The sequence below is a fragment of the Fulvia fulva genome, chromosome 8 (genome assembly GCF_020509005.1).
Source record: "Fulvia fulva chromosome 8, complete sequence".
Classification (NCBI taxonomy): domain Eukaryota; kingdom Fungi; phylum Ascomycota; class Dothideomycetes; order Mycosphaerellales; family Mycosphaerellaceae; genus Fulvia; species Fulvia fulva.
In genome coordinates, this window is record NC_063019.1 from 3,481,010 (window position 1) to 3,495,603 (window position 14,594).

Sequence of the window (14,594 nt, forward strand, 5' to 3'; positions counted from 1 at the left end):
GTATGGTCCACGTTCCTTTCCATTGACAACACCTCCTTCACGTTCCTAACCACTCACACGCACACACACTCGACAACATGTCTCCCGAGATCGCTGGTCAGGTCTCAGCTGGACACGGCATGGCGCGGCAGAGTAATGATCTGTACGGCTCCCTTGACTGACATCCGCCGTGTCGGCATATTCAGGAATGCTTGTTCCCGTCCGGCATGCCTCCTAACGAGACATCATTGGAACATTTGCCAGTTGCCGAGCCGTCAGAAATACGTCCAGCCGTCAGAAATACGTCCAGCCGCCCGAAAAGCACAAGAATGAGTCGCCCAATGGCCTTGGCAGCACGGACTCCATGTTTAGACCATTTCCAATGGGATGTCTCTGTTATTACCAAGTGAGCTGAATGGAACGCGGGAGCCGTCGTGTTGATCTTGCAGACACACGCGCTTGAGTCGTATACTGACCATCTCCTCCTTCTCGCTCTCGCAAGTCTTTGGTTGGTCAAACACACTCTTTCTCTTCAGGTTTCGTCGGTCGTGTCGACCATGGCGCGCTTCCCCATCGATGCCTGCAGGCTTGCAGGTATTGCTGTCACACTCATTACCACAGCCAGTGCACAGAACCCACCTCCTCCGGCTTACATGGCATCATGTCCTACACCTGCCACCACAGCACCATTCACTGTTCGGGACGAGTGCGGTATGGACTACCAGATTAGCTGCGGACGAAACACAGGCGGTACCCAAGATATTGACTCCGGAGTATACGCGGATACTTTCAACTACTGCTTTCAACGGTGTTCCGCGAACACGGAGTGTACATCATTCACCTTCCAGACCGAGTCGAAGAGGTGCTACATCAAAAGGCTAGGTTCGCAAAACACTTGGATAGCTGGCAATGTTTACGACATAAGCGCCATACAGATCTTGCCAAGAACTGGTAGTCCCGGTGCTTGCGTTCCCAAACCGGAGAGAAATCAAATACTCACAACTGATGATCCAGCCCCTGTGTGTCCCGACAACACCGACACGCTCTACAACAGCGCCAACGGCAACCAGTATCGACTCCGCTGTGACACGGGCTTTGTTAATGCTGGAAGCTACATGATGCCACCGGGCAACAGAGGGTCTTTCACTGCCTGCATCAACTCGTGTACCGATGCTATACAGTGTAGTGGTATCAGTTTCGCGGGATTTGCTAGGCCGCAGGACCAGGGTCAGGGAGATTGCTACAGGTTCACATCTGCCAATACGGGGGCTTTGGTCAGAGGCGGCGGCAATGTGGTCGCAGTGAGGCAGAGCCCAGCCATCGTCGTACCGCCCGCGGCCGTCTCGACAACTACTACCACCGGTACTTGGACCGCAACGACTACGCTAAGCACAACCTTTGCCAACTCCTACGCACCTTCTCCGACTAACGTAGTCGTCATTGGAGTGCCTTACCCGACTACCGTGAGTTGTCTGGTTACGAGTGATGTTTATGTGCTAACATTTGCAGACCTCGACCTTGGCAGGAGGCTATACGACCACCGAGACCCTCACTACGATAGCGGGCTCTGATGCGACTCCTACTGCCACAGTCGTAGAAGGAGTACCATATTCATTACCGTACATCGAGTTCACTGGTGAGACTTTGACCGGCATCTGTCCCGCTGGTGCTGGGAATACCTATCGTAGCGCTGGTCAGCTGTATCAGATCTCGTGTGACGGCGCATGGGCCAATAATATCGAGGACACGGGCGTATCGGGCCAAACAGTCGACCAGTGCCTCGCATCGTGTGGCGCCAACCCTCAATGTGGCGCGGCAACCTTCAGCCCTGGGATGGACACTGGGACAAGCACTGGGACGTGCTATTTGCAGACGCTGACTACCTATTATGAACGTCAACTGGATGACGCCACGGATGGAAACATAGCCATTCGAAAGATTCCTGGCGATATCCTCACTCAGCCTGTCGTAACAGTCTCCTCCACTCTGATCGGAGATTACTCGACCAGAACGACTATTATGACAATAACTGGCGGGCCTGGGCCTAGTCCAAGCAACACTGAAGTCTTCGGTACGCCATATTCTAGTCCGGCGGCCACTGTTACAACACTTGCAACCGCGTGTCCTCAAAGCGCAGGGTCCGTGTATCGCGATGCTGGACAGCTTTATCAGATTTCCTGCGGAGGCGACTTCGCGAACGATCTTCAGCCAGCCACTCCCGGGCTCAATATCCTCTATGACCAGGATCTTCAGGATTGTATCACTGCATGTACTAACAGAGCTGACTGCGGAGCCGCCACGCTCGCCGGCTCTACTTGTGTTCTTAAGAGTCTCGACACGTACTACTACCGCCAAGAAGACACAGCTACTGAAGATAATATTGCTGTTCGGAAGATTGCAGGCAATGTGTTCACAACCACGATAACGGCGGCAAGTATCTCACAGCAGTTCTCAAACTTCTGGCACCTACTGACTGTTTCTAGAGTACTACGACCACGTCTGATACATCATCAAGTGACACATCGACACTATCCACTCTCACGGGAGCCTATGCTGCTACCACGACTCTCACGTTCCCTGGCACGCAGGTGCCTCCCACGCCTACCACTTATATCGGTGTACCAAATCCTGCGCCAACAGCTACCATCGTACCGCCCAGTCTGCCGTGTCCCGCGAACCCTGGTCAATACTACCGCAGCGCCGACGGACAGCTGTATCAGATCTCCTGCGGTGGTGACTATGCTCGTGATGAAACACCGTTGCCAGTCCCCGGAATAGACCTTGACGCTTGTGTCGCCCTCTGCGATGCATCCGATACCTGCGGTGCCGCGGTCTTCGATCCCAGAATTGGCGGCGCGTGCTATCGGAAGCTGCTGAATACCTATTACTACCGACAAGAAGATCCCGACACGGCCAGCAACGTTGCTTTGAGGAAGGTCGTTGGAGATCGAGTGACCACCACTGCTACTACGGCAACGGCAAGTATTCCCTCGTAGCTTTAGAGCGGAATTTCAAGCTGACCAAAGAATAGACAGCAACAGCAGTGGTTGAGACAAGCAGCGATGGTGATCCTGCGACAACAACCGACACTGCTTCCGGTACATCAACATCGTCGACTGCATCGACCTCTTCCGGTGCTGCACGTGCAACCATCTCAGCTCCGGCGAGTCCCTGTCCAAATAACGTAGGCCAGGTATACCGCAGTGAGGACGACGTGCTATGGGAAATCTCATGTGACAACGACTTCACCGGATACACAGATACAAACATAGCCACCGCAGATTCCAACATCGAGGCTTGTCTCGCTTTGTGCGAAGTTACTCCTGGCTGTGGTGCTGCGGTGTTCAACACTCAGAACGTCCACTGTTATCTGAAGCCTGAGAATGCTCCGTCAACGCCTCCAGGTGAAGAAACCGCGATCGGCAACGTCGGGTTCGTAAGACTCGAGGACCAGGGTGATATTCCGGAGGACCCCAACGCAGATGTCGAGATCGAAGATCCCACACTTCCTTGTCCCGATTACGATGGCGCCATCTACCGCAGTGAAGGTGGAGAGGAGTATCGAATCACTTGCGATAGTGATTTTGCATTTCAGGGGACCTCACTCGGATATGGACTCATCCTGCGAAACCTCGGCCTTGAAGCTTGTCTCGCCGAGTGTGAGAACAACGCTGGTTGCGGTGGAGCAGTCCTACTGGCCCCAGACTGTTTCTTGAAACCTCCGGACACATACCTCACCCGCGTCGGGACAGCCGAGGGCAGCGTCGCCCTGAGGAAGATATCGGGTCCTGCAGTCGCCTCCTCGGTCTCCAGCGCTACCTCAGAACCTACTGCCACATCAACGACTGAGAGTGCCAGCACCCTAACGGACTCAGTAACTTCGATAAGCTCTGCAATTTCTGCTCCGACGCCAAACCCATGTCCCCGTGGTGCGGACGGTACCGTAGTGTTGCCATATGTCGACTCCTTCGGTGATGCTTACCAAGTCTTCTGTGGTGGGGCTGCAGAATACAACCAGGATCTGACACAGCTAAATGACCTGACGAATCTCGACGCATGTATGGTGGCCTGCGACACAACACTCCGATGCAACGCGGTGTCTTGGATCGGTGGCAACTCTGGCGCTGGTCAGTGTACTCTCAAGCAAGGAGCGACCCAGGACGGTGCGGTCTCGGACGAGATGTTCGTCGCAGTACGGGTCAATGGCCCTGTCGACAGCGTCCCAGCCCTCAGTACTAGTACGGAGGCTGCAACAGGAACAACAGCGACAGCGACATCGTCTACTGCCTCGATCAACACCGATGATGTGCTTACCAGCTCAAGTACCACATCAAGTGCTACGACCTCACCTACATCCTCGCAATGTCCAGAGCCACTCGAAGATGTCTGCGCGAATGAACAAAATGAGTTGGGAGTCATCACTTGTATCATCTCCGACGAGTACAACGAGCTCTACTCGTACAACTGTGGCAACACCATCACCGGTCCTACCATTCCTACCGACGAGGTCAGCCCAGACCCCTATGGGCAAGTTCCAGACGTGGTCGACCTGGCCGGCTGTAACTTGCTATGCGAGCGCAACAGGCCTCGCTGTAAGGCGGTGAACTTCTACCCTGCTACAGGCACCTGCATCTTGGTAGAGACACCTGATGGTTACGAGATCACTCCGGGCGCCATCTCTTGCGAGCAGGAGAATTCCGACTCCGATGGCTCTACGTCGAGTAGCACCAGTGGACCGACCGCACCACCCTACGACTCAACCGCGACTGGAGGAACAGCATCAGCAACATCGAGTCAAACAGATTCCGCCACTATCAGCACGGAATCTTCCGCTCCTACCGCCTCGAGCTCTGCCACAGAGAGCGCATCAAGCGTCTCAAGCACCGGCACGGGCACTAGTTCTATTCCATCCGCAGGTAGCTCGAGTGGAGGCAGCTCGGCCACCGGCTCCATGGCTTCTCAATACCCAGGCGGCTCTAGTGAAGCTAGCGTGGCCACCGATTCAACGACTTCCTCAGTCTTTGAAGCGACCTCAAGCCCGACTACAGATCTCTCAGGAACGATCTTCGGCTCCTCGTCATCCTCACAGTCACCTTACATCATCCCGACCATCAGCACTGGCTCCACAACTTCATCAGACCTTAAAGTGACCTCAAGCCCAACTACAGATCTTTCAGGAACGATCTCCGGCTCCTTGTCACTCTCACTGCCGACAGACTACTTCCCTGGAGGTCCGTCCCAATCTGATGCGACAACCATATCGACCGGCGTCACTCAATCTTTAAGCACCCTTTCGACCGATGTGAGCAGTGCGCCCTCGGACGGGCCACCAGCTAGCGAGTATCCACCGCCGGGAGGCTCTTCTCAGACTACTGGTTCGTCTTCATCAGGTGGTTCCGTCTCAACCATTACGGTATCAATTCCAAGTGGATCAATCATGAGCGTTTCTAGTACTACCTCAACGGGAACGGCCTCGGCTACAAGTGGCTCGGAGATTCCTACTGGTTATGAAAATGGCAGTGCATCAGGAAGCTCCTCAACAAGTTCAGGCAGCCAACAGATACCTATCAACTACAACACTGGCAGCTTTACATCAACAGGTCCGCCATTGACAGGCTCAAACCCCGCATCGTACCCAGGAGGCAATGGTAATGGCGCTACAAGCGGCTCATCCACCAGCACCACGACATCAGGGCCAGCTCCGTACGTGAGCGTCTGTCCAGCGTACGATGGTCAATACTTCACTGCACCAGCCTATGGCTCTAGCCAGTACCTGGTCGACTGCGACTCTGCCTACACCGGTGATGAGATTATCAACCCTATCCAGTACCGCCAGCTCTCCTACTCTCCACAGCAAGGCAGCTGCATGGCAACCTGTGACAAGATGATCAATTGTGTTGCCATTAACGTCGCGCCCGAGGGTTGCCAGTACTTCAGTCGAGTGAATGAGACCTTAACCATCAGCCCAGGCACCATCGCGCTGCTGAAGACTGAACAAGGCACGATTCCCGAGTATCCAGGTGGGGTTAGCACGCCTCCAGGCAGTCAGACGCCCACTAGCCCAGGAACATACCCGCCAGGTGTTAGCGTGACACCTTCCACGCCAGGCGGCGGCAGCACTCCTCCAGGTAGCATTGGTACAGGAACACCAGCCACCACTCCAGGCGGAAATGAAACGCCACCAGTCTATCCTCCAGGCAGCAGCGGCGGTAGCAGAACTTCCACGGTCAACATTGTGACGGTCACGGTTTGCTCGGCACAGACGACTAGGACCACAACTTTGTTCACTACAAATACTGTCACGACTTGTGCTGCACAGGGATGTCCCAAATGAGCTTTAGTAGATAGGTCATAGGTTAATCTTAGTGTCGGAGGCGACCAATCAAGCATATTGCATTCTTCAGCTTCGCCCGAAGCGATTTTTCATTACGCCTGTGTTGGGTAGTACTTTTCCGCGCAAGTGAAAGTGAATCAAAATGTGGTGTCTACAAAACTGCAAGATAGAAGGTACCCCAGTGCCATGACTGCACTGCCTCAGGCTCCACAACGCGCCTGACTTAGCGGGCAGTAAATTGCCTAGAATCGCTGGGGCGATCTTGCTTCACCATGGCGCCGGGATGGTCTTGACAAAGTAAGTTCGATATACATGTATGTAGTGCGATTTGTGTTGCTTTCATTGCACGCGTGTTTCAGCCTGACGTGTACACCCACCCAGAGTTCGAGGACAGCGATCTGACTCACTAGAGCGTATAAGAGCAGACTCCGCCCACCATGATTTCATGGTTCCATAGGAAGAAGAGTCAGGATAGAAGAAGCGTCGTCATCCCCATGCCAGCTCCAGAGACTTCGATCGAGGCCTACACACTACCAAGGATCAAGCGTACCTGTGATCGGGCTGTAAAAAGTCTTAAGTCGAAGCGGAATCCAAGCCCTACCACACGAGAGATGCTGGAAAAGATTCACGAGAAGTGCAACTCGATTAAGATCGCCATGAAGGACAAGTCGAGTTGGTCGACAAAGCGCCGCCAGGCTATCCCTGAGCTAAGATCTCACGAGTCTGATCTTGCGGAGCGCATTTTCTACAAGTCAGTCGGCGGGGTCGAAGAGCAAGTCTACTGGCAGTCCTTGAAGGTAGACCTGACAAGGCTTTTGGAGCTTGATTTCTTTTGCGGGTATGGAGATTACTTTGGCGATTTTTGCCAAGGCCTCCGGCTGCAAGCCAGCAAGGACAATCTAGATCCATCCGGAGAGTTAAGTGGGCGGAATTACTGGACCATGATCAGTGACGCCCTTAAGCTGGAGGGGCCTGAGTGGCGTAAGGCAGCACTGAATGGCGGAGCCAAAGTCCATGTTGCTCTCGACCGAGTGTGCGATGCTCTGAAGGTGAATCTGGAGCATGCTCTTCGTTGCATTCACCTATGGGCGGCACGGTGCAAAGCTGCATATACAGGCTCCGGGGTACTATTAAAGCAGGGTCACTCCGCAGAGATAGCAAAGATGCTATTTGGGGACCTCCAGCACTTGGACAAGGCATGTCCTCCAGCCTGGAGAGACAACATAGAAAACGTCCGAAGCCTCATTGTAGGACTGCGAGATAAATGGTTCGACCGTGATGGCGTTGACGAGAACGATCCTGGAACTTGGTTCCCGAAAGAGCCCCTAAAAGATGCCATCAAGCTTGAACAGGCGATAAAGCCTGGAAAGATTCAGCAAGTGCCCAATCTGGCAAAGGCGAACTTAGATCCTGGGTCAGATACAGAGAGACTGCTCCAGCGTCAGATCCTGAACCTCAAAAAGCCTGGGCAGACAATTGGACCCGTGTCCTACGACCATTTATCACCACCAGCAACACCAAAGAACAAAATGAAATCCCAAGAGGTCGAGCGCCAAGGCATTCATAGTGCTAAAGAAAACTTGTATAACGACGCAGTAGAAGTGCTGAATCGCAGCCCACGAACTCAGACATAGCATGCACCGAGAGATCATCGGGAGCGAATGCGCAACCTTAACATGCGTCAGACTATGTACGAAACCCGGCATGGAAAGCTGTCGGATCCAGATGATACCGAGGACCCAAAAAGCACATAAAACGTTGAGCAATAGAGGACTATTTCCTGCGACAGATTGATGGTCAGCATTGTGATGGCTCTGAATACTCGCATTCCCATCTCGCTCTCATATCGATAAGCTGATGCTCTGAGCACCATGTACAGCCTCTTGCGGTCCCAATCTCCTCACCTAGATGAAGAAAGCTTTGTCGTCAAAACAGACCTTCACCTAAAGAAGAGTTGCAGCTGGAGCACAGTATCAGCCCTCTTTGTTAGCGTTGTTTGCAACTTCTTTCTCGGCTATTACGTGTGGCACACCAGGGCTCATATCGACCAAAGTCTTCCGTCAGCCTCAATAGCAGAGGACATCAATGGGATTGTCTCGCTAGGTGTGGTCATACAACATAGCGAGACTTGCCCATGACTGATGCTTGCCAGTTCCCCGGAAACTGGTCGTCTTCCAGAATGACTCTCGCTTTATCCCTTACGACAAAGACATGTCATTGGAGAACCAAGAAGAGATGGTAGAACAGTCGTGGTTGTCGTTGATGCCAGGTATCAAGATGTGATTGAACGCTCGTGATACTGTCTACTGACTGGTAGCATTCCAGTGGGCCTGGGCTTCCTCAAGATCGACGACCATGACCAGTATGTCTTGCCTCGGCCTCTCGCCAGGGTTGAAGGAGGTGTGCAAGTCGACAACATGTATGGCATGGCAGCCTTCCATCAGCTGCATTGCCTGGTACGTCAGCGTTCGTCATAGTGGCATTCTCGAACAGCTAATGTCTCATGAATATCAGAATCTCATCCTCCGCTCATACATGAGATATCAGCATGGTGTCGCTCAGCCCGAGACACTCCAAGAGCGCCATATATTCCACTGCTTCGACTACATCCGCGTAGCTTTGATGTGCTATGGTGACACAGCACTTGAGGGAGCAGATCCTGGAGATGAAGGCCTCCATGGAACAGAAGGCTGGGGAGTCACCCATGTTTGCATAGATTGGGATGCGCTGTTTGACATGGCGGTTGACAGAGCAAGGCCGTTGGATGATTTGGGGAGAGAACTTGGTATCTTCCCGTGACATTCTTGCACAACAAGTCCAAGACCCATGTAACAGAGGGAGCTGTAGGTGAGCGGACGATGTTGTGAAGCCAAGCTTGAGAAGGAAGGAGTGAATGGAAAACAAACATCCACTAGCGCAAGGTCTTCTGCAGCCACTCATAGCCCCTGCTTCGGAGTCTCCACCTTGAACCTCACTACCGCAGCAACATGGAAAAGTGAATGGACACCGCGTTCACGGGGCTCACTTCATTGAGATGCTATCGACCGGACATAGCAACTAAATAGAACACTCCATATCGCCATAGGAGTGGTCCGGTATTGCTGTCACTCCTTTCACAGCACAGTACTCACGACCACTCTTCGACTGTCAGTAAGATGCGCACGTGAATCGCCTTATCGGCCTTTAACATCAGTACGCTGGACATACAGCACCACGATAGGCTCTCCCCTGCGAACCTCTCCGACCCAGTGCTTCTGCTTCACTGATAGCACGACTGTCCGGGAGCAAAACAGACTGCAGAGCGACCACCGTCCAAAGCGACTCTGGAACGCAGGGATCGGTTCTGTGCCAACCTGGACGAGGAAGAGATGACTCGATTGCGGGACAAGCCACGAGCGGTAACGGCAAAGGCTACGCACCACTCGGCATGTAACACAAAGGTCCCTCGCCGGGAAGCGACATGTTACGAGTCCGGGCGCCTCAGAAGTGAAGGCGTTTGCAGACTCCTCGCATAGGGAGATATCATCAAAGCGATACGGTAGGAGTTGGTGGTATTGATGGCTTTGAATCGTCGCAGGACCTTTATGTCTGCTTCATGCACTGGCTCATGCAGGTCTCTTGGTTCAAGTCGCCGTGCGCGTTGGGCCTTGAATCGAGGCTTCATAGTGTGAGATCCGTCGCCGATAAATCATGTCCAGGCTTCGAGAAGCATAGGGCAGCGTGTGGGCCAATCGTAGTCGCCGATGAAGTGGTTCCACGACTCCAAGCATTGGGCAGGACTCTGATGCTACTGTCTTGTGGCGCTGGAGAACAAAGCGCCTGAGTCAATGCTCCGAATCATTACAAAGAGACGACAAAGAGCATTGTAGTCAGCACTAGAAAGGTGTGCGCGATGGTCCTTTGTCTCCTGACACAATGTCTTGTTCCCTGTTCTAACGAGGAGCAGTATATATTCACCCTATCGATGAATGATGTTCTCTTCTCCATCGGACCACCAGCTTCACAACTCAGACCTCACACTCACAGCGCCTGACGACGCTGTATTGGACCGGGACTAGAGCGGGAGGGTTTAGATCACCACAAAACACACTAACGCTGCCGGCCAGCAACACATCTTCGAGACCACTCTCGTCCATCATGCCACGCAAGCTTCTTTCGATGCCGCACGTAGCGATGATGGGCACCGAGCAGCGAATGGCGCTCTACGACTTCTTCGAGCACGTGTCTCGTCGAGACAACCCGGATAGCCCTGGTTCGAAGCTCTGTGACGGGTTTACTGACGAGGAACGACAAGTCTTCGACAGACTCTTTCACAAAGCCTACACATACTGTACCGAACAGTTCAACGACCCGTATACCAACCCATCTCGTGAGGCACGAGATCGCTTCTGTCACCGGTTTCTTCCAAACCTCTGCGGCTACGAGCCCACAGAGGACAACCCTAATCCAACGCCGCCTCCTGCACTCAACCGACTTGACATCGAGGAAAGGCTCAAGGACTGTCAATATTTCGACAATTGCTACTTCTATGGCTGTCCGCGGAGACACGCTCCGCAGGGGCCCCAGGAAGATCGTAACATCACTCGGCCATCGAGTTCGGAGCTTTGTGTTGATGACATGTTTCCGCCTCGGCCAAAACACACGCTTAGAGGTATGATCAAAAATGTCATGAAACGTTCTGGCAACTAACATGGTGACTAGGTCGTGACTACTGGAGGCTGATAGTCTTTCTTTGCTTTTGGGAGGCTGTACCAATATGGTTAGGTATGCTCACCGGATAATGTAAGTGAAGCCCCCATCGTTCTCTCCTGTCAACGCTTCATCTTCCGAAAGCTCTCGTACTGATAGTTCACGCAGTCTTATACACTCAACAACCTCACGTATACACTCATTCTGCTACGATGGTCCTCTGCCTTGCCGCTTCTTGCAGAGCACAGACAATGGCGTTGTCACATTCCTGCTTAGTCACGGGGACAGCAAGTAAATGGCTTGATTCCACAAAGTACAACACATTGAAGCTATCATACAAGCGTTATGTGCTACCCGTAACGCATTAACAGTCAGAGCTACGTATTGCGAGGACTATATAAGCCAGGACGATGCCGATCCAGGTCTACAATCCGTCTCGACTATCTTTGCAAACACCAGTGTTCACATCTACCAATCGTTAGCGTTCCGGCAACGCCTCAATCAAGAGCACCACTACCTTTCAACTGCAAGACAGTTCAGACACACTCACAAATATCAAAACCCAAGTCTCAACCATGCTTGAGCAAGCAGGTCCATCGCGGACCATACACTCCAAGACCACCAGCAGCAGGAGACGCATGTCTCGTCACCTCGATGAGGTGCGTTTCCACCAGCTCACGAAAGAGGAGCTGGAAGAAGAGGAACGAGACACGCGCGTCCGCCGCAAGGACAACAATGTGACATACGTTGATGCAGGAGAAGTGTCATCCCGTGGCGCCGATGGCATGAAGTCCTCGATCCAGGAACAAATGGACACCGAGGCGTGTCCATTCGCACCGAATTGCAACCTTGTGAGGACCGGCGCCTGCATCTACAAATTCCACCCAGGCCAGGAAATCACTGAACACTCGTACTACACCGTACAAGATCCCACAGCAAGTGTCACCGAGAAGTTCGTTAAGGTTGCGAAGGAGGTCCGAAGGAAGTTCGCCAATGTCAAGAAGCGATCGAAGCTTCGGTTATTGGTGGGTCAGATAATGGCGAAGAAGTAGATGCAATCCACATTGCCACTTCTTGACCATTGCAACAATGGCCGGTAAGTCATTCCCAACATCTTCTTTGTCAACAATCTCGTAAGGCATCGCCTTTATCATACGCATCATTGGGTGGCAGGGCGGAAGGGCGGCTGGGCGGCTGGGCGGCAGGTCTGATACTTGGGGAGGCAATCTGCATTCATCGGGAAATCAAAAGCATGTACTACCTAATGCGAACACATCTTCATCATTTCTACTCCTTTTCTCTCCCATCACAATCTTTCAAAATCTCAGGTGGACTGCTCAGAGTTGCGCCTATCCTTGCATGAACGCTCCATAAGTAATGATCCCCGGCAAGCATTTGTATCTCTCACACAACCACTTTTCCTTCACCTTTGAAAAGTCGAATGAGCCCACACTCTCTCTCACCACTCCCGTCGGTATGCCATTCGACTTGAAGTTGACGAAAGCATTGGCTCTGTCGCCACTACCATTGACAGTGACGTGAACATCGATAACTCGGAGAAAGTGCTCGGGATGTTTCGATGTATGTGCCTCGAAGAGAGCGAGGAATTCGTCGAGACATGAACGCCTAGGCCAGCCCGTAAACGTCGGTTCTAAGATTGCGTCCGGAGTCATAAGGTTCTATGTTTGAGATGAGTCAAAGTCGCGGGCATTGAGTGCTTGGACTATGGTATGGATTGAGTTGGTTATGTGGGAATGTGGTGAGTTCGGCTCGTATTGTGGTGATGGTAGAGGGTCCGATTGGGTGGGAAGGATGACTCCATTGCAAAGCGAGTCGCATTCCATCATCATTGTAATGGTAGTTTGATATGAACGTGTGGGCGATAAACTTCCGTCTGTGAGTATGAGGTACAGCTCTTGGTAAGCAGTGCGGCTGAAGTCTCAGCTGCCAAGCCTTGCCTCATGATGCTTGCATAATGTTGTGCAGTTGGTGCAAGATGCGTGTGCATAGCTTGTGCGTCTTAATTCTTCCTGAATAGCCCTGCTCGTACTCCCTCGAAACGTATGGAGGATATTTTCCAGCGCAGCTTGCTCTTCCTTACTTCCTCCAGCTTCTCCTCGTGGTCTTGGAAATGCTCCTGCACAGTCTCACGGAGCCACCGCTGCTGCAGAAGGGCCTGGGTATCGATGTATGGTCCTGCTGTCCCAGTTGCCCTGTGCCGACGACGAGTCACAATATTGTCGTCCAGGACGATGATGCCCAGAGGCAGATGCGGAACGCGTGGTCGTGCAAGTCCTTGCCGAAGGTCTGCGAACATATCTAGTTGCACATTGACCGCGCCACCTCTTGTAGTAGCGATGCGGACTCTGGTATATGGAATGCCGGCCAGGCCACCTAGACGGCGTGTTACCATATAACCCATCGGGATATCCTTGGCGGCGTGGCCTAAAGCGACTAAGTCGATCAGGTCCTGGACGGCAAGGTATAAGTCGAAGCCGTTGCCACCGAATCTAGACCATCGAAGAAGCAAGTATGCATGATTCTTCGTCTCGTCTGCGCAGCCTTTGTGGAAAGCCAAGCGCTTCTTTGAGATATGGGCGCGATATTGCATGGCGAGCACGACATTATTGCCCACCTTGCGACCGTAGCAAGTCACGTCCTTGTAGATTGGCATTGTGGGCTCTGTACTAAAGTCTCGCGGATGGTCGGCTATGCAGCAGATGTGATGAGCTACAGTGAATTTCTCAAGACTTTCGTAATGGGCCAGCTGCTCGAGTCCAGCAGCACCTCGGGCGACCAGTTGTACCGCACCGACAGGAGGACCACCTGTGGCACCTAGTGGAAGCCGATATCGTGCCTTACAGGCGCATGTTTCCTTCCAGAGTTTGGCACCCTCAACTTTCGATGGCTTCGGCTGGCAGATGTGAAGAATGATGTGTTGGTGGCAGTAGATCGCATAGCCTTTTGGCAGGTCCCTGAGTAGTAGCTGGAGGAACTCGCGCTTCTCATCACGTCGCTTGTAGTCACGTCGCATGGCTTCGGGTATGTTTGGTCGCAACAGGTAGAGCTCTGGAAGGTATCTGGTTTCCTGGCTGAAAGATCTGCGGCCGAGCCTGGGTCGTGTGTCAGCATTCGTTGCACATGTGTTCGGACAGAGACTCATTCTACTTACACTTGAAAACTCTTGCCGCCGATGATATGGAACATCCGATGACATGTCAGCACCAGTGCGGCTTCCGCAGGTGTTGACGAATAGTCTCTTGCGATTCTCTGGATGAGCTCTGTAGGTAGTGAGAAGATAGACATATCGCCTGTTGTTGCCGCGACACTCATGCAGTTCCAATGTCACTCCGCTATCCGACTTTTATGGAGTAAGCATGGACGACCAGTTGTGAAGGAAATATCGAAGTGTGCCGTGAAGAGTGCCGTTCACTCACTGACCGGCAACTTCCGCCAGACTTTCGCTCGCGAAGCCTGCCGCCTCCCGAGGTTCCTCGAGTTCACAGAGCCAAAGTATCGCTAGTCCACAGCGTTTCAATACATCGACAAAGCCACCTCATCTCAATGTGATAGCGCCGTCGTCACTACCTGC

General features: G+C 52.8%; 5 protein-coding genes across 5 annotated transcripts; 4 read left to right on the forward strand and 1 right to left on the reverse strand.

Moving 5' to 3' along the window:
* Window positions 1-536: 536 nt before the first annotated feature.
* Window positions 537-6,313, forward strand: CLAFUR5_11507 (uncharacterized protein; the record flags this gene model as incomplete). Its single annotated transcript, XM_047910655.1, has 4 exons — window positions 537-1,442; window positions 1,489-2,409; window positions 2,463-2,957; window positions 3,011-6,313. 4 exons carry the CDS (start codon window positions 537-539, stop codon window positions 6,311-6,313), a joined length of 5,625 nt encoding a protein of 1,874 aa, XP_047765349.1.
* A 437-nt stretch (window positions 6,314-6,750) lies between these two features.
* Window positions 6,751-7,947, forward strand: CLAFUR5_11508 (uncharacterized protein; the record flags this gene model as incomplete). The annotated part of the gene is made up of 1 exon (XM_047910656.1): window positions 6,751-7,947. One exon carries the CDS (start codon window positions 6,751-6,753, stop codon window positions 7,945-7,947), a length of 1,197 nt encoding a protein of 398 aa, XP_047765352.1.
* A 577-nt stretch (window positions 7,948-8,524) lies between these two features.
* Window positions 8,525-9,112, forward strand: CLAFUR5_11509 (Oxidase ustYa; the record flags this gene model as incomplete). The annotated part of the gene is made up of 3 exons (XM_047910657.1): window positions 8,525-8,582; window positions 8,639-8,769; window positions 8,828-9,112. 3 exons carry the CDS (start codon window positions 8,525-8,527, stop codon window positions 9,110-9,112), a joined length of 474 nt encoding a protein of 157 aa, XP_047765351.1.
* Window positions 9,113-10,450: 1,338 nt separating this feature from the next.
* CLAFUR5_11510 (uncharacterized protein) lies at window positions 10,451-12,054 on the forward strand (the record flags this gene model as incomplete). The annotated part of the gene is made up of 3 exons (XM_047910658.1): window positions 10,451-10,964; window positions 11,015-11,077; window positions 11,543-12,054. The coding sequence occupies 3 exons, from the start codon at window positions 10,451-10,453 to the stop codon at window positions 12,052-12,054; spliced, it is 1,089 nt and encodes a 362-aa protein (XP_047764909.1).
* Window positions 12,055-13,022: 968 nt separating this feature from the next.
* CLAFUR5_11511 (uncharacterized protein) lies at window positions 13,023-14,335 on the reverse strand (the record flags this gene model as incomplete). The annotated part of the gene is made up of 2 exons (XM_047910659.1): window positions 13,023-14,115; window positions 14,175-14,335. The coding sequence occupies 2 exons, from the start codon at window positions 14,333-14,335 to the stop codon at window positions 13,023-13,025; spliced, it is 1,254 nt and encodes a 417-aa protein (XP_047764910.1).
* Between the last annotated feature and the right edge of the window lie 259 nt (window positions 14,336-14,594).